Below are 20,641 nucleotides of genomic sequence, written 5' to 3'. Positions count from 1 at the left end.
TGTTATCTAAATTTCAGCCTGTGCCAGATATGACATGCTCACAGGGCTTTGTTCTTCGTACTGATAGCTAAGGTCACTTGTTCCTAAAATAAGGCCTTGGGACCTTTAGAAATCGTTGTGTTTTTGCATAGTTATGTTTTAAATCTAATAACATCTTCTCAACACAGTTTTATTGTGACCTTGTTTTAGTTGTAGCCTACACTGTGTCCTGTCTTTGTGAGCAGCACCTCCTTTTGTCCTGCTTGGTGACATTGATGCGATTTGAAATCTTTCTGTTTTGACGGCCCACATGCTGACGAAGTTATGCACAATAAGGTCAACGTGATTTATGAATCTCAGTTCAGTTATTTAAACAAAAAGTCTCATTCTGTAGGCTTTCCTACATACGGTGGTTGTACATTAACCTTTCCTATAAAAAGGGTCAATTTTCCTGTTGATTTTTAAACCTGTCAGCGGAAGCACACATAAGCAGTGGTGTCTAGGTGGAAGTTCAACACTGAATGAGCTTGAAACTGGACTGGAGCACACCAATCAGAATCAGATACCCACAGAGGGGACCTTTACATTTGTTACAGCAGAAAAGAGCAAAAGACAGCATAATATTAACTAAGAAGCATGCATAACACGTTTTATTAAAGATACAAAATCAATCAAAAATCAATGGTTCGATCCTCATACCCTAATGTCACAAAGTGTCCTTAGGCAAGATTTTTAACGTAGGCATGACTACAGTATGGAAGTGTATTGAAGTTGCTTTGGATATAAGTGCAGATATATGACATGATAATGTAACAGACATTCTAAAATTATCCGAAATAGAAACCTACCCATTTCCAGACTAGTGGTTTTATCAGGCCTCGTGAGACATCAGGTAATCCACGAGGAACACCATATTCTTGTGACAAGTGTGTGTATCAGAGGATGACAGCATCAGAAATGATAGCTGCTGTCAATGTTATACAAATGGCAAGGACTCTGGTGTAGGAATGAATATGATAATTAACACACTTGTAATGTTCAGATTAGCATGGCGCTAAAACAAATATGAGTTCATACTGGGACATGATGATGATGCTGTTACTGAGAGTTAAGAGAAGAAGAATTGTGAAACCCTGATAACACTTCAGTATTTATAATGCTCACTGGGTGGTTGTCAGTAGTCAGCTGTTGATCTAAGCTCCTCTCGTCTCGATGTCTCGCTTCTTGGTGCCCATCCGCTCATCTTCCTGTAAGTTATTGTAGACTCGGCTCTTACCTTCACATGGGCTTTGAGTGTTCTTACTGCTTGTGTTTTGTTATTCAAGGTAGGATTTGTTGTATTTGGAACTTTATTTTCCATTATTTTTACTTGGATTGATTCACTTATGTACGGGATTAAAACCTGTTAAGCCCCAAGGTCCCCGCCGGCGGGTACTTTTTTCACGACACTGTGGTTGCATTCCAATAGTCCATTTAGCTTAGGAACCTTCCTAACCAACTGAAATGACCCAGAAGTACGTCAGTGGCAGCCATGTTAAGTGCCGTTCCAATTCTCCAAATGAAAGGAAAGGAGGTTTCAAACTTCCTTTATAACCTCCTTTAGCTTAGGAACCACTGGACCTCCCTTGACGAAAGGAGAGGAGAAAATGCTGCCCCACAATGCATTGCAGCCGCAGCATTTGCCGTCACTCAACAGTCAGCCGTTCACGGAAACAACCGGTTATGACCGAGAAATTATATCATGAACGTTACGGTGCTTATTAAGCCTTTTAAAACATATGTGGTAAGTTGCCAAAGTGCTTTGTTCTGAACGTTCATCAGTATTATAATCAAAAAGAGAAATATTAACGTTAAATAAAGTAAACATTTCACTGTCTTTACTGAGCTGTGTGGAGTTTGTTCAACTTTTAAAAGATGTTTGAATGGTGATATACACAGTGATAGATGGTAAGGACTAATGTTTATAATAAATACATTTGTATTGATTTTAAGATATTTTCATACAATCATACATATTGGGATCATTGGTATTAATGTGGACCGGAGGGAGAGGGTGACAAGCATAAGTTTCACTTCTTCCTTTTTATTTAATGATTCCAACTTTGGTCATGAAGAATATGTTTCTCTGTTGTCCACGTTCATAAAGCAACAGCAGCAGCACCAGAGCACGGTGCAGAGTCTTCTAGATGAGTCTGCCGTTCTTATTAAAACATCCATGTTGTAGTCCGCTGTATAGAAAACTGTAGTTTCCATAGTTTCCCCACAGCAGCACATTCATGACGTCCGCTGGCGCATCATAAACACGTCGGATAGTGAAAGTGCATTCGGATTCTCTAAAGTACCTCAGTCTCTTCTCCTAAATCCTTTTGAATTCTCCTATTCACTATCCCTTAACCCCGTGACGTTTCACTCAGAGGTCAATGAATAGGAGATAGGGTTAGAATTTAGGAGCTGATTTTTGGATTATCGGAACGCAACCTGTGTCTCAGGGGATCTTAATATTTAAGAACCTATTAATGTGTTATACCAGATTAACGGGAATAATCTCAGCTAACTGACGATACAAACCATTTTTACCAAAACAAAACACAAGTCTCATAAGAAGCATCTAAATTACCCCTGAGCGAAAAATGTTAAAGCACTTTGGCACAGAACTCAAGATAAAAGATACCCTTATTACTTATAGCTGCACATACAAGATATCCGATTAAAGCTGAGGTTCCACAGATTATTATCACTAAGTGATCCGAACTCTTGACAGGGGAAGCAAACACAGACATCACAACACGTACCTTTACGGAGCTTTTACGGGAGATCGTCTCACCGTAGCTGTCAATCTGATCAAAAGACTGGTTCAATGGCATGAAAATGAGAAAAAACGCGGCTGAATCGGTTAATCCATAGGTTGATAATGTTTCTGGGTAATATTTTTTTTAATTTATAATCCATAATTCCACTTTTATGTAACAATCGGAGAGTAAAATTAGCTGCTAATGGTAGCCACCAGAGTTATCACAGCTTCCGGTCTTGGCTATGCGGCAGTCTCATTGGCAAATAAGGAGTATGTGGGAGTTCCCCTCGATTCCATTGGCTCTGACGGTTAGAAAGAGATGTCAATTAGCAAAATCGACCAAGGGGGCCCAGAGATATGGAAAATCCACCCAAATGACCCCAGAAGTGTTTATTTTTTGCTAAATCTCTCTAAAAAGGTCAAATTGCACTTGTCTTGCATCAATCTTGATACAGGGTAGGCTTACTTTATTATATGTTGTAGTTTGGATTCCTAAAGCTTTTAGTCTACCATCCCATCATTCAAGGGTGGTTTTCACTATAAGTAATTTTATTTTTTGGACGGACAAAATAATTTACATTTTTTTACTGTGTTCAATCTGAATTTACTTTAAAATAAAAACATCTATATTGATTCTGACACTTCTACATCCAACTCACAGGTGTAACCTTGCTTTGAGAAAAAAGATTATTAATTTAACCCTTTTAGAAGGGAAGATATGGTTGACATGGTTATGGATAGACATTTGTTCTGGGAATGTCATTTTCGAGCCTGAGACATGAAAAACAGGCTCGGGTTTAAGGATTAAAAAAAAAAAACTACTGTAGAAATACAGAACAATTGCGGAAAATTAATGGTGACAATTTGAGTGTTGAGATAATGTTTGACTCATTATTTATTGCACAAATGTGGCACAAATGGCACTGGTTATGTCTACAAATCTTGGTATATCCTGGCATATTCCTTCATTTTATATGGTTATAAGTCAATTACAATACGCAAAACAAATATTACATTTACTGATATATTTTATGTCACAGAATAAAACATTGAAATCTCTTTAGATGGTATGAATGACAGACCTTATTTCAGGCATTTATAACCAAAAACACAGAAGAAAAACATTGACTAAGAGACAGCGGAACCTCAAGTGTAAATGCTGACTCATTTTTCTTTCATTATGACGGTACAATCCTGCTCTACATTGTGCTTGTCGTATTAGAGGTGTGTCTCAGCTGATGGACATGTCTTCTCTGTGTCCCCTGCAGCTGCCATCATGTCCTCAGTCCTCCAGAAGCTGATCAGCCCTCTGGCCAGCACCCCCGCTGAGCCCCCCAGGAACAAGGTGACCGTGGTGGGGGTGGGCCAGGTGGGCATGGCCTGCGCCATCAGCATCCTGCTGCGGGTAAGACACAAGCACCCCGTCACAATGGGTTTACTCATATAAGAACAATAGTAAAGCACCATTAGAAAAATATGATTCATTGCCATATGTGTAAATTGCAATATATTTTACAGAACTGACAGTGTATTGCCATTTACTTTTAAATACAGCAGAAATGGCAGTTGCAATGGATGTTTAATGTCTTCACAGGTATACAGATATATATTTTAGGCTGTAAATGCTGATATATTGTCCTAACATTAATTTGGCTGTGAGTGGATTCAAACTCTTGTTGCTGTTTAAATCCTAAATGTGCTATCCACTGACTATATCCCCAAATATTAGATATTCATATTTGATCAAATAAGAGTAAATGCAATGAAAAAACACAAGGAACCATGCCTTAAATAATAAGATCAATCAATATGCCTGTGCTGCATGTGGTACATTATAGTTTACGCACCTTTTCTGTATATTTATTTTTTATTATAATGATACCTATAAGGTATGAGCATATTATAATCACATATGTAATATGCATATATTTTCATGTTAGTAATACACACAGGAATATTTGGTTACATATCAGTGCATTTTGTTTCTATGTATATGAAAAGCAGATATTAAATCACAATTACCTAGTATGTTTATATATGTTTGCCCATATGTTCATATATAAATGACTGCAAGGAGAACAAATATGTTTATATGAGCCATTATGAATTTTCTAATGGGGTATTTCTTTTAAATGAATTTTATAAATTATACAGTATTTCTATTTTCCAGTAGATGTTTCCTGCCAAGAAATTGTTCTAGATGTGAGTCACAAAGTGTAGAACTGTGAAGTTGAGGATATATTATGAATGAAAATGTCTTCATATTTGTGATGACGATTAATATTAAAATTCAAAACTTAAAGTTCAAGTAATACAAGGCATCTTTACCATCAAAACTAATCATATTAAAATCACATTTAAACCCTGTTGAATAAAAAGGATAGATGCTTGCCAAGTGAAAAGTGAGATGGACCTAACATCTCTCCTCCTCCTCCTCCTCCTCCTCCTCCTCCTCCTCCTCCTCCTCCTCCTCCCCCCCCCCCCCCCCCTCTCTACAGGACCTGTGTGATGAGCTGGCTCTGGTGGATGTGATGAAGGATCGTCTGAAGGGGGAGATGATGGACCTGCAGCACGGCAGCCTCTTCCTCAAGACCTCGAAGATAGTGGCTGACACAGGTCATTACCTGCTGCTGCCAAACATCTGCACTTTAAAAGAAACATCCCTGGATATCTCTTCATCAGATTCCCTTTCTCTCCTCTTCCTCCAGACTACGCGGTAACGGCTAACTCTCGCCTGGTGGTGGTGACGGCCGGTGTTTCGGCAGCAGGAAGGCGAGAGCCGCCTGAACCTGGTCCAGAGGAACGTCAACGTGTTCAAGTCCATCATCCCCCAGATCGTCAAGTACAGCCCCAACTGCACCCTGGTGGTGGTCTCCAACCCTGGTGAGTACGATACATTATCATCTCTGGGTGTCAAGGGGAGAGGAGCTGGGTTGGATCTATTTGCAGAAGACTTGTTCACATAAAGACTAACATTTAAGGCATATCTAGACAAAGCAAGACAAAACAAATGTGACTAAACAGAAAACAAACTAAAAACTGGGTTCATGACATCGCGTTTGTGTGCATGTGTAATGTTTACTAAGTATATTACATATCAATTCAATTGATGACCATCATTTCATTTATACAATTGCGACATCTATACTGTACATACATATACATTGGGAATGTATTGTGAAGTGTATGTATTGATGTTCATATTGGGAACCTACTGAGAAAACTTAGACCTAAACTGGGCTTTTTCTTTCGTTTAAAGAAATGTTTCCCGTCTGAAGCCAGGAAGAGAATTGTGCAGAGTTCCTTTCTGTCTGTATTAGACTATGGCGATGTGATCTATATGCATGCTTCTTCCTCCCTGCTTAAAAAGCTGGATTCTGCGTACCATACTGCTATACGTTTTGTAACGGGTGCAGGCTCTCGCACCCACCACTGCACTTTGTATCAGTCCTTAGGATGGTCCTCTCTGTACCAAAGAAGACAATCACACATGTTGATTTTTATCCTTAAGTCATTGCTAGGTAAGCTGCCCTTATATATCTCCAGACTTCTGTCCTTTTATACTTGCTTTTTTAATACCAGACGAGCAGCAAATGGGATGCTTTTAAATGTTCCTTTGATGCAGTCAGAGCTTGGTAAAGCTGCATTCTCCCCACTATGCTCCCTTTTTATGGAATACGCTGCAAGTAAAACTTTGTCTAGAGGCACTTCTTACTGTAAATGCTTTTAAAGGTATGCTACGATTAGCCCTTCATGAAACATGTAACTGTTTTACCTGATGCTATTGCTGATGTGATTATGCTTCTTGCCACTGCACAAATGGCCTTCTGTATTTATATTTGAATTGTATGTTTTTTTTGTTTAAATGCCCTTGTTTTATGTTGAAACTTGTTGTGTGCCGTGTTGGTCAGGACTCCCTAGAAGAAGAGATCTTGTATCTCAATGCGACATTCCTGGATAAACAAAGGATAAATAAAAATAAAAAAATAAAATAAACATTTTTAACAAATGCAAGAATACTTTTCTTTACATGGAAAACAATATATCGTTTTTGAACATGAACTAGAAAATGTATTTAAAAAACACAGAACGATAGAAAAAGTTAAGCTTAGTTATTGATGATTCTGCAGGATGATGCTGATTGTCATTTCATATCATATATTTATAAGAAAATAATTATAAAAGACGTGAGATGTGCGACCTGGTGTAGCAGGTCAGTCTGATTCTCTCATGTATTGACAGCTTTCTCTTCCTAGTAATATTTGTAGTTTTCGTTTTTCAAATAACTGAGGCTGCCCTATTATAGCATTTTGGTAAGAATTGTTTCCGTACAGGTTTGAACTTTGGGCATTGTATGAGAAAGTGCTTCTCTGTTTCCACAGCAGTTCCTCCACACTGTTGGCATAGTCGCTCCTCATTCGGCAGCCATGTTTTCTTATATACTGTATACATATCTATAACTCCACCCTCCTTCCACAGTGGACGTGCTGACCTACGTGACCTGGAAGCTGAGCGGTCTGCCTAAGCACCGCGTCATCGGCAGCGGCACCAACCTGGACTCGGCCCGCTTCCGCTTCCTGATGGCCGAGCGCCTGGGCATCCACGCCAGCTCCTTCAACGGCTGGGTGCTGGGCGAGCACGGAGACACCAGCGGTGGGTACAACACAGGGAACACACTCCATTATTTACTATCAGTTAACAATCATAGGAATATTTGTCGGATATTGTTGGGAAAATAATGAATGTACTCTTCTAATATCAGAGTAGCACATGATAACAAAGGCCCTACGTCGTGTGTACATGACAGGATGTATGATTACCTGGAAGAGCATCAGGACACACTGTTTTAGGCATACGATAGCTTTGTGACAACGATTAACATGATGATTCAGCCTCTATGGAGATAGACATATGACAAGCATGGTAAAAAAACATTGTATACTGCTTTGAGCTGGTATTCCTGCATCTCGTGACTGTGTAACTCCCTCTCTTGTATATCAGCATCTGAAGGACACTGTTCGGGGAACTAGTTGTACCAAATGCTCTGTATGTGAGACGCACCTTGGAAAAAGCACCTCCGACACACACTGTGTCACCTCTGGTGTACCCCATGGGTCAGTCCTTGGGCCACTGCTCTTTTTAATTTACATGTTGCCCCTGGGACAAATACTGAGGAGCCATAACATCAGCTTCCACACATATGCTGATGACACACATATTCTGCCATTCTGATTGGAACACCATATCAAACACAAACAACTGATATCCCTCATATCAGCAACAATGGCCACTCCATTCCCCTCTCCCCACTTGTAACGAGCCTAGTTGTGAAACTGGACTCATCCCTTTCATTCCAAGCACACATAAAGATGGTCTGCCAAGCCTATACCACCTGAGAAACATCCCCAAAATGCGACACTCCCTCACCAAACCGGACGCAGACAAACTGGTCCATGCCTTCATCACCTCCCGCATTGACTACTGTAATTCTCTGCTTGCAGACATTCCAGCAAAAACCAGTGACTGCAATATGTACAAAACTGTGCCGCCCGGATACTCACAAAAACACGCAAATCAGAGCACCTCACCCCATCCTTCACTCACTCCACTGGCTCCCTGTAACACACCGGATCAACTACAAAGTCCTCATAATGGTCTTCAACGCCATCAACCACACTGGCCCCACCTATCTACAGGAACTGCTAACCAGAAAACATTCCCATACCTCACGCACACTCAGGTCAGACAGCTCCAATCTCCTGGCTGTCCCGCGGACAAAACTGGTCACCATGGGAAACCGTGCTTTCTCCTCCCTGGGTCCACGTCTGTGGAATCAGCTTCCAGAGAACATACAGACCTCGGCATCACTCCGTTTTTAGATAATGCCTCAAGACCCACTTGTTCCACACCTCATTTTACTGACTGTGCTTTACTTCATTTTTTTTTTTTTTAACCTTTTATGCTCTTAACCTTTTATTTGTATTTGTTATATTGCCCTATTTTATCCAATATGCTCCTTTAGATATCTTTTTACTTATTTTTCCTTATAGCTTTGTGAAGCACGTTGAGATGATGTTGTCTTTAAAGTGTGCTTTATAAATCAAATGTATTATTATTATTATTATTAATATTATTATTATTATTATGTATGTGATGACTACTTCCATTCTTGCAAGGATAATAAATACATGTATCCTGATATTTTTCAAAAAAAATATGGTGAATGTAATTTGACCTGAAACATAGATCAGTATTGACTTTATGTGTCGTTGTTTTTTCAGTGCCTGTATGGAGCGGTGCTAACGTGGCAGGAGTCAACCTGCAGAAGCTGAACCCTGAGATTGGCACTGATGATGACAGTGAGCAGTGGAAGGCCACGCACAAGGCTGTAGTTGACAGGTACGGAGTGTGTGAGGAAATGTGGGAGAGCGTGAACAGATAGCAAAACCAAATTAGGTCTGAGTTTCAGAAAACTGAATTAATCAAGAAGACCTGGCAAATCTCATCAATTGTCTTCTCTGTTAAAAAACCAAGAACACGTCCTTTCTGTGTTTGTGATTTGTTAGAATTATCCTGGTGTTAAGATGATAGAAACATATGTTAAAGGTGGGGTATGTAATTTATTTCAGAAACACTTTTTGTCATATTCCATGGAATGCAACCTGTTAAGCCCGAGAGACCCCGGTACTGGGGGCCTCCTGCAACATCTTGCAGGAAACAGTGTCTGAGGGCATGTTCATTTAATAAACTATGAATGTTTTATATGCATGTAACGGAAAGAAACTCATCTAACTGATCATTTTAAAAAAAAATTCCAAAAAAACCCCCACAATGCTAAGTAACGCTGAGCCTCTGAATTAGCAACAAGCGAAAATTGCTAACAGATGACTGCACCAAAATTCACTCACAAAACCTTATTATTTATCTTTGCTGCACATCTCAACACATCGTTTCACATGGTGAGGGGACACAGAATCGAGGGGTACCCTTCATTCATCACTCAATTATACGAACTCTCTGAGATAATAACAAGAACACACATCAAAACATATGGAGCTAGGTAGCTAGAAACGCTAACATGGCTCACCTCTGTTGTAGTCTGGTCAAAAGTGGTCTTCAATGGCATTAAAACAATAAAAACGATGCTGAAGTTAATCCATAGGTTAATCCAATGTGTCTGTGTCACTTTGAATGATTTCTGATAATCCATGAGAAATAAATCTGCTTTTCGGTTTTGAGATGTCAGACCTAGAGACAGCTTCACTCAGCCCCACCTTTTTTGTTTTACCATGTGTGTGTATGGGGAGATTCCCCTTCGATTCTATTGGCTCTAACGGTCAGAAAGAGATGTCAATCACCAAAATCGACCAATGGGTTCCAGAGAAACGGTAAAACCCCCATTTCCACCCAAATCACCTCAGAGGTGGAGTTTTTTTTGCTAAACCTCTCTAAAAATGTCAAATGTCACTTGTTTTGCATCAATCTTGATACAGGGTACTTATTATATGTTGTACTTTGGATTCCTAAAGCTTTTAGTCTACCTTACCATCATCCAAGGGTAGTTTTCACTGTAAGTAAAAAATAATTTTTGGACGTACACTATAATTTACAGTTTTTGTTCAATCTGAATTTTCTTTAAAATAAAAAACATCTATATTGATTCTGACTTTTTTACATCCAACTCACAGGTTTATCATTAGTTTGAGATAAACGATTATTAATCTAACCCTTTTAGAAGGGAAGATATGGTCATTTGTTCTGGGAATGTCATTTTCGAGCCTGAGACCTGAAAAACAGGCTCAGGGCTAAACTGGTACATCCCGATAGCAATGAATATATTAAATGCTTTGACAAGAAATCCATAAAAAAATGTCATCTGTGGAAGCCGTAGCACTGTAAAAAGCACGACCAATCATTTTAGCCAGCCCGGCTAAAATAACTGGGTGGCCTACCTGCCTGTCAGCCTTCCATCTGTGCACAAACTTATCTCGTGCCCTCATTGGTCATGTGCGCGTTCGTGTGTGTTGGAGGAGGGGCTCTGTAAGGAAGTGGCAGATTTTTTCCAGTGTATTTTCAAATTCTAGCGCACTCAAGCTGGTTTCTCCAAAATTACCTACCCTGTAATTTTTTTCCACGACTGCATCATGTCAAGGCTGTAGATAAATCATGAAACTAAAACATTTAATTTGTTTACAAATGATTAAATCTGCTGTTAAGTGCTATCATGTACTTGAGAATGAATTATTTTTGCATTGTTTATCATGTCTATCAGCGGCAGAGCTGTAAGTGCTTCTGTTATCTGAGGCCATGAGTGATTCTCTTTTTGGATAAAATGGCCCCAGGGGGAATGTAACCTCTAACCAGGATGTGTTAGTGCCAGCTTCAGTCGATACAGCCTGGCAGACCTCAGGCTGCGCATCAAAGACAGCTATTGTAATAAGCTGGTTATGTTAGCAGACATTACTCCTTGTAATTAAATCTTATGATGGCATAACCAATTGATTAGTATTGAGCGATCTAGGTAGTTACTGGCCGTTTCTCAATGTCGAGGAGGCTTGCTTGGTAGCACATGTATGCTGGGCATTTAAACAGTGATTCGGCGCCACTCGATGACGTAGTATGCTTGAAATAGTGGCTCTGGAGCAGCTTTACTCGACATTGAGAAACGGCCACAGTCTACATATAATAAGACGTGCTAATAATAATAATAATAATACATTACATTTATAAAGCGCCTTTCCTGGTGCTCAAAGCGCTTACAAGCAAGTCAAAAATTGTATAATGATATATATATGCTTTGGTCATGATGACTTGAAATTACACATTGTAATGTAGTTACTTACAGAATATAATGCATAACATATTTTTGGAATACAATTACAATAGATTGTGTTGTATGATATCTACAAAAATAGAGAATTATGTTTGTATATTTGTCATATGACCATGAAATAGATTTGACATCCATTAGGTGTCTTTACAGGTTCTAGTCAGATCGTACAGTTTTGAGAGGGTTACTGTATAGATGTTGAGCGTGTGTTGCTTTGTTTCCAGTGCCTACGAGGTGATCAAGCTGAAGGGCTACACTAACTGGGCCATCGGCCTCAGTGTGGCCGACCTGACTGAGAGCATCATCAAGAACATGAGCCGCGTCCATCCCGTCTCCACCATGGTCAAGGTCAGACACACAGGACATACACACACTCAAAACATGGGATTATTGGGCAAGCTAGCTAAACTATTAGCCACCATTGTTTTGTTGCAATTTGTTAATTGTTAATTTCACATTGCACGTTTTACACAAGGCCTTCATTTCCTAATAATTTCAGATAATACTATGCCTTAACACAGTACTTATTACGTAACTTATTTGCCACTAATGGTATTACAATGTACAAGTGATATCAATCAATCAATCAATCAATGTTTATTTATATAGCCCAATATCACAAATGTTACATTTGTCTCAGTGGTCTTCACAGTGTGTACAGAATATCAGTATGACAATAATGTCCTTAGACCCTCACATCGTACAAGGAAAAACTTCCAAAGAAAACCCAGTTTAAAGGGAAAAATGGGAGAAACCTCAGGGAGAGCAACAGAGGAGGGATCCCTCTCCCAGGACAGACAGACGTGCAATAGATGCCGTGTGTAAATTGAAAAGATAATACATTTGCAACATAGGTAGTCCAAATGTTTGGAAATGCATGTGTGTATAATAGGAAGATGAATCCACGAGGATATCCATCCAGGACCTATGATCCAGGACCACAGCCACGACTCAAGATCCAGCGCTCGCGATCCAGGACACAGGACCGCAGGATCATCCATGACTCCGGATCCCAGCGTATATAGACACCAAAAAGAAAGACATTTGGGGAAGCTGGGTTAATCGGAACATGAGTGTACACGGGTATAGACAGAGAGAAGGAAGAAGTAAGATGTCCCCCGACAAACTAAGACTATATCAGCAAAACTAGGGGCTGAATCTAATCAGCCCTAACTATAAGCTTTATCAAAAAGGAAGGTCTTAAGCGCACTCTTAAAAACGGATAGGGTGTCTGCCGCCCGAACACAAACTGGAAGCTGATTCCACAAATGTGGAGCTTGATAAGAAAAGGCTCTGGCTCCCATTGTACTTTTAAAGATTCTAGGAACAACCAACAACCCTGCATTCTTGGAACGCAATGCCCTAGTAGGACAGTAGGGTATAATGAGTTCTTTAAGGTAAGATGGCGCCTGCCCATTAAGGGCTTTGTAGGCGAGAAGAAGAATTTTAAATTCTATCCTGTGTTCTATAGGGAGCCAGTGTAAGGCAGCCAGAGCAGGAGTAATGTGGTCCCTTTTCCTAACTCTGGTTAGTACACGAGCCGCAGCATTTTGAATCAGCTGAAGCGACTTGATTGACTTCTTGGTACTCCCTGATAATAAAGAGTTACAATAATCCAGCCTAGAAGTAACAAATGCATGGACTAGTTTCTCTGCATCGTTTTGAGGCAAGATATGCCTGATTTTGCAATGTTACGTAGATGGAAGTAGGCGGTCCTTGAAATTGATTTTATGTGGGCGTTAAAGGATAAATCCTGATCAAATATAACACCAAGATTCCTTACAGTCTCACTGGAGGCCAAATTAATGCCATCCATAGTTAGTATGTCTTTAGATAATTTGTTTCGTAGATTCTTCGGGCCAAGTACAATAACTTCAGTTTTGGTCGTGTTTAACATCAAAAAGTTTAAGGTCATCCACGTTTTTAAGTCCTTAAGGCAGTCTTGAATTTTATTTAGATGATTAATTTCATCAGGCTTGATTGATAAATATAGTTGAGTATCATCCGCATAACAATGAAAGTTACAGAATGATTCCTTATAATATTGCCTAACGGAAGCATATATAATGTGAACAAAATAGGTCCGAGCACTGAGCCCTGTGGCACTCCATGGCTAACTTTGGTTTGCGTGGAAGATTCATCGTTAACACGTACAAACTGAGAGCGTTCAGATAGATAGGACCTAAACCAGCCTAAAGCAGTTCCCTGTATGCCAACTAAGTGCTCTAGTCTTTGCAATAGGATATCATGGTCGATAGTATCAAATCAGCAGCACTAAGATCGAGCAAAACAAGAATAGAGACAAGTCCCTTGTATGAGGCTATTAGAATATCATTTGTGACTTTAACCAGAGCTGTCTCTGTGCTATGATGTGTTCTAAAGCCAGACTGAAAATCTTCAAATAAATCATTGTTTTTTAAGTAATCACACAACTGTTTTGCGACCCGCTTTTCCTCAAGAATTTTTGAGAGGAACGGAAGATTAGAAATAGGTCTATAGTTGGCTAAAACCTCTGGATCGAGGTTGTGCTTTTTAAGAAGCGGTTTTATCACTGCTACTTTTGAATGATTGTGGAACAAGCCTGATAATAAAGACATATTCATAATATTTAATAAAGAAGTGCTAATTAATGGAAAAACCTTCCTTCAACAGCTTAGTTGGAATTGGGTCTAACATGCACGGTGATGGTTTAGAAGAGAGAATCATTGAATGTGTAATTGTTCAAGGTTAATGGCTGAAAAAGCATTCTAGTTTACTATCTAGTGTAATATTAGAACATTACGATTCCGGGAGCTGTTGATAAACACTATACTGGTCGAAGGCAAGAGTCATTAATTTTGTTTCTAAGAGTAACTAATTTTATCGTTAAAAAAGCACATAAAATCATTACTACTGAGTGCTAAGGGAATAGAAGGCTCAATCGAGCTGTGGCTCTCTGTCAAGCCTGGCTACAGTGCTGAAAAGAAATCTTGCATTATTCTTATTCTCATCTATTAATGAAGAGTAGTAGGCTGCTCTCGCTTTACGCAGTGCTTTCTTATATTCATTGAGAGTAATATGCCAAATTAAACGAGATCTTCAAGTTTAGTGGAACGCCATATCCTTTCAAGTTGTCTAGACTTTTGCTTTATTTTGCGGGTTTCGGCATTATGCCATGGAGCTAATCTATGTTGTTTTATTTTCTTCTTTTTCAAAGGAGCAACAGAGTCTAATTTTATTCGCAGCGCATCTATAAGCACTATCAACAACATGATCAATTGGGGTGGTGTACATTTTGTATAAGTTTCCTCCCCTACATGCAGACATGCTATCGAGTTAAGTATTGGTTGAATCTCTTCCTTAAATGTGGCTATAGCACTAACAGATAGGTTTTCTGCTGCAAGAGCTTTTGACTAATGCTTTGTAGTCTAGTACAGTACTTCCAAAGTTACTAAGAAATGGTCGGATAAAGCAGGATTATGCGGTTTCGACTAATAGTTGCTCAATTTCAATACCATAAGTCAGAACAAGGTCGAGAGTGTGATTATAACAGTGGGTTGGTTTATTTTACACTCTGACAGAAACCAACAGAATCTAATATAGAGTTAAATGCAACAGTAAGGCTATTTTTATTCATCGTCAACATGAATATTAAAGTCACCTACGATAATTACTTTGTCTGTTTTAAGAACCAAAGTTGATAAAAACTCAGAGAATTCTGATAAGAATTCTGAATAAGGACCTGGTGCACGATACACTGTAACAAATAAGATTGGCTGCAAAGTTTTCCAAGTCGGATGCGTAAGACTAAAAACGAGGCTTTCAAAAGAGGTATAATTACATTTTGGTAAACTTGAGTCAAAGATTGCTGCAACTCCACCTCCTCGGCCCGTGCCTCGAGCAATATGAGTGTTGACATGGCTGGGTGGAGTGGCCTCATTTATGCTGACATATTCTTCATGTCTCAACCAAGTTTCAGTGAGACAGCATATATCAATATTATAATCTGATATTAAATCATTTACCAATATTGCTATATATAATATGGGGTCTTCAGGACCCTACTTGGTCGTTTTTTGGACATCTAGCAAATGATCACAACCTTCATCTATGCTCCTCGCTATTTTTAATAGTTCTCACTGAGATTGTCCAATTTGTATAATTTTGAAAAATACTAAAATCCCATGTTGTATAAAACAATTCACATGAAACAAATTATTATTGTAATACTTTTAGATCTCTTATTCTAAAGCAATCTTACTTATGTATTTATATATATCAGGGGAACTTGGGGTTTTGTGATTGTTGTTCTAGTTTAGAATGAAAGAAAATAAATAAAAACAAATTCAAATATGTATATAAACACAATCAGTTAAAGTAAGAATGTGCAATAAAAAGGTCAAATAAAACATTTAAATGTACACAAAAACAATAATTACAAATATTTTGTAAATAATTATGATAATAATGAACTCCTTATCTCTTGTCAAAATTGAATGATTTTTCTGTCTTTAAGCTTGTATGTGTCATTCACTGCAGGGTGCTTTGTATACTGACTTCACCATTTCCCCACAATGTATGCTCCCTACCCTAACTCTGTGTATATGTGTGTGTATGTGTGTGTTTTCAGGACATGTATGGTATCGGGGAGGAGGTCTTCCTGTCTCTGCCCTGCGTGCTGAACAGCAGCGGTGTGAGCAGCGTGATCAACATGACTCTGACGGACGCCGAGGTGGGCCAGCTGAGGAACAGCGCCGACACACTGTGGGGAATCCAGAAGGACCTGAAGGACGTCTGAACACACACACACACACACACACACACACACACACACACACACACACACACACACACACACACACACACACACACACACACACACACACACACACACACACACACACACACACACACACACACACACACACACACACACACACTCAAAACCCTTGATGCAGAAGCCTGCTGATACGCACATATAACCCCATTAGACTGTATCTCTTATTTTGAAGGAGAATACAAGTGTTTTTCATCATACAGCGTGATTTAACTGTTTTCATCAGTGCTGCAAAATGTCATCAACTTCCTGTCAATCAATTTTAAGTAAAATAAAACACTGGTATGCTCCTTTAAATTAACAGATTTCCTCCCCAGTAGTTAAGCTGAAGTTGTTTCTGTGTTAAGAGATGTAAAAGGACCTGTGCTACTGTACTCTGTTAACAGTTTGGAGTAGGATAAAGCACAACCCTTTAAGAAGTCTCTCCTTGAACCCTCACGTACAGTCGTTCCTTTAGCTCCCTGCAGGAAATCACTAAGAGAAAGACCATAAACCTCTAATGAAAGACCCCAAATATCCAAAAGGAAGCCTATTTCCTTGCACCTTTGTCTTAAAATGGTACCCTACCAAAATGAAATTGTGACTTTGTAAATGTGAAAGTGGGTTTCCCCCCCCCCCACCCTGTTTCCTCAGTGTTAGCAAAGAGAGATGGAGCAGCGGGGGAGGAGTGGGGATGTCCAGCACAAGTTTTTTTGTTTTACTGTCTGACCCTGTGTTTAACTTAATACATTTGAACCTAAAGAAAAGAAGTGTGTCTTATTTTATTTTGTACCTTTGTTAATAATGCAGCCATTGAGGATATTAATAATTTACTCATTATAAAAATAGGCACAACTGTGCAGAGAATAAATCGGTTACAAGAAAACATATTTTGCTTCTATAAAATCACATGGATTAAACAAATAATCGTCAATTGCTTACCGCATATAATGTTTAAAATATTAGGTATATTCCAACAGAAACGCTTATTATAAAATGTATTTATGCTTAAAACAACAGTAATGAATGCATATAGGGATATTATATCAATCAATAGAGTTACTTCCCAGCTTTAGGATCAATCCTTGTTTAAAAGCTTTTCTACATTAATGGAAAAAATATAACTGATCCCAAACATTTAGGTAAATAACATTTTGGGAATCATAAATAGGGAAGATATTAATATACAATTTCAAAATGTACTTATATCGATACAAAATTCTGTGATACTGAGCCAGAAGAAGTTACGCTTATTTTTGTAATTTAAAATGAAATTAGTTTTGAACAGAATTCTGGATTTAAATGTAACAAGCTTTTTGTTTATCAATAGTAAGCTATTGATGGGTGAATTTGACAACATTTTCGACATCGTCCCAAATCACATTTTCAATTTCACAGAATAATCTCATACACACGTTCCTTCCGCTTCCTCAAGAGCGTGTGGCATGTAATGTGTTTATTTAACTATTCAATGGTATTTCAAAACAAGTAATGAATGATGCCTATTGAATCATGCACAACGTAGCTGCTGAACAATGTGTGTTGTCTGTAGTTTAATTAAAAAACTGCAGAAATGTACAAGAGAGCATTTTTTATGTTATAGAATAGAGCACTTTAATTGTGAAAGTAAGAACATCTTCACCTGATAATACAAGTCCATTAAACCTTTTTATTTAGACAGATTCTTAGAAATAATTTCACAGTTAAGGTAGGTAAAAAAGTTGTATTCACAGAAACACATCTTTTTATCTCAAGAAAAATGCAATTTTCACATACAAGCGGAAAGACTCTTGTTGGAATTCCACCAATGGGACACAAGTCCTCAGAGGATAACTCACATCTGTTTCAGGTAGGCACCTCCACTTCTCGCGAGAATAGAAGAATGGGTGAGAGTTTATTTCTCCTGGCTCTTTTCACAGCTCTCCTGTAGATGTAGCCGTTGTACCGTTTCCCGAAGCGGAGCCCGAACGCGTTGATGTTGAATTTGCTGCGGCGGTCGTTGCACAGGAGCTGCCGCTGGTCCTCGTTCTCTCTGAGGGACATACACGGGGCGCCATCTTCCGTCAGAAAGTCTCCTGCAGTCCTCCGGAGGGCCGAGTGGACGGACCCTGAGGGAAGAGCAGTACACATCCGCTCACACTTAAACATGCACTTTACACGTGCTTCTGAAAACCAGGCGAAAAAGCAACTAATGACTAAACAACTTAACCTAACAAGTTAAACTAATTAAGGATATTGAATCTTACTCACTTACACATACATAAAAGCTCATATTTATATTGGTGCTTGTAGGTTATCTGTCGCCACTTTTTTAGTTTTTTTCAGACTCTAAATAAATGTTTGTTATTTTGAGAAATACAAAAATTCATGTGGAGGAGCCAGCTACCCGCTATTTAAAAAGTGGCGACAGATAACCCACAAGTATACCTTTTTTTTATATTTGTTCAGGTAGCCTTCAACTATATTTTCTATATTGTCTTAGTTCTCAACATACATTTCTAAATATTCAAATCCAGACTTTAAGCCTGGGATTAAAATAAAAAGTTCTGCATTTAAGAAGGGCCTATTTGTAAAATGACTTGCTTAACAGTTATATTATCATCATTATTATTAAGTTTAAATGGCTTGTCATGACTTAACACTATTTACATTCCCAAAGCATATTTACATGTTAATAGTAATTAGGTTACATTAAACTAATAACAATACACTGAAATATAGGGTGGAACAACAACAAAGTAAGCAAAACACATTGGATATAATATCAAGGTAGAGGTTACGGTAACTATCAATCATTTCCCCTTTTGCTCCATGGCAGGAATCATAATCTAAAAGCTTTAAAAAAAAAATCCATCATACATTATTTAATAATATATTTCCCTTTTTTCCTTGTTGGTAGGGAGAGCTGATTTTAAAGAGGCCTATTTCATTGACTATTGAGTAAGTGTTATTAGCTTTAAGATGATGATGATGTCTTTGCAAAGTTGCCTACTAAAATGGGCTCTATCCGTGAAGGACATTTTAAGTTAAAGCTTTTTTTTTGGTTTAATTTCATTAGGTTTCCCACCTGTTGTGCGTGTCCTCTGTGAAGAGTCAAATCCCGTCAGAGCTGTGTCCACACTTCGTCCCTCCTGAGCCACAATGAGCCCGCACACCACAGCCAGAGCCACAAGTCTCATGTTGGGGCAGAATCTGGGTTCCGAGCAGTTCAGATAAAAAGTGTCAATGCTCACCTACTCATATCAGACTTGCTTTATATTTTCTCATGGTGACCTCTTGCACTTAAAGCTCACAGCCAATCACAGTGGCGTCCCTGCTGTAAATTGCGCTGCTGCTGCTGAAATGTGTCCCCCATCAGCTCTTCTGGGAAATGTTGTCAGCTCTGTTCGCTTCTGGATCCTTCATCCAGTTCAAAATAATATGTTCCTGCGTGCTGAAAAATGGCAAATTCGTAAACATCTTAAAATTAAATAATTGACGGAACCAAGGCTCAAAAGTCTAGACGCGTAATTGCACAATTCAGGTTCCAGTTTGGATACAGTGATGCATAAAGAGGCAGCAGAATGTTGCACTGAGTTGTTACATTACATTTGATTATATTGAGCTGAGGCTTTTATCCAAAGTGATAGTTGGAAACAATTTATTGAAACTGTTTTTTATTCCCTGTGACGTAAGTCTGGAAATCCATGTACACCAGTTACCCATTTTTTGTGCATTAAACACATTGGCATTTATGCCATAGATTACAATTATGTCGTTTTTTTTTATATTTTCGACATACACTGTGTTTTAAAACATTTTTTTTAGACATACTATATACTATGTTGTTTTTGTTTATTTGTCGACATACAATACTACGTTGTTTCTTTCAAATGTTTCGACACACTATACTATGTCGTTTTTCGACTTATTATACTATGTTGTTTCTTCTAATTTGTTCAACATACTATACAATGTCGTTATTTTCAAAGTATCCCGTTTCTTTGGATATTTTTGACGTACTATATTATACCGCTCTTTTCGAATTTATTGACATACTGTATACTGTGTTTTTTTTTTTTTACATACTATATAGTATAGTATAATATGTAGAAAAAAAAGTAATAGTATGTTGAAAATGTCACAAAAAACAACATAGTGCAAATATGAGAAAAATGCCATGTTATTGTATGTCTAAAAAGTAGAAAATATTAGAAAAACGACAGACTTAGTATAGTATACATTGTTGCATTACACATATCACAAG

At 38.4% G+C, this 20,641-nt stretch overlaps 2 protein-coding genes across 2 annotated transcripts; one reads left to right on the top strand and one right to left on the bottom strand.

Annotated features, from left to right (window-relative positions):
- The first annotated feature begins 1,123 nt into the window (after nt 1-1,123).
- Nucleotides 1,124-17,047, top strand: ldhba (lactate dehydrogenase Ba). The gene is given in 9 exon segments (XM_034075156.2): nt 1,124-1,228; nt 4,039-4,175; nt 5,269-5,386; nt 5,479-5,528; nt 5,530-5,653; nt 7,250-7,423; nt 9,052-9,169; nt 11,825-11,948; nt 16,210-17,047. Coding segments are annotated over 9 exon segments (1,050 nt in total). The 5' UTR covers nt 1,124-1,191; the 3' UTR covers nt 16,378-17,047.
- A 989-nt stretch (nt 17,048-18,036) lies between these two features.
- Nucleotides 18,037-20,144, bottom strand: kiss2 (kisspeptin 2). The gene is made up of 2 exons (XM_034075157.2): nt 19,463-20,144; nt 18,037-18,503 (listed from the first exon to the last, which is right to left on the bottom strand). Exons 1-2 carry the CDS (start codon nt 19,572-19,574, stop codon nt 18,241-18,243), a joined length of 375 nt encoding a protein of 124 aa, XP_033931048.1. The 5' UTR covers nt 19,575-20,144; the 3' UTR covers nt 18,037-18,240.
- Between the last annotated feature and the right edge of the window lie 497 nt (nt 20,145-20,641).

This window comes from Pseudochaenichthys georgianus, chromosome 23, assembly GCF_902827115.2.
Source record: "Pseudochaenichthys georgianus chromosome 23, fPseGeo1.2, whole genome shotgun sequence".
NCBI lineage: Eukaryota > Metazoa > Chordata > Actinopteri > Perciformes > Channichthyidae > Pseudochaenichthys > Pseudochaenichthys georgianus.
The sequence above is the reverse complement of the archived record's forward strand: the minus strand, read 5'-3'. Positions and strand labels throughout refer to the sequence as shown.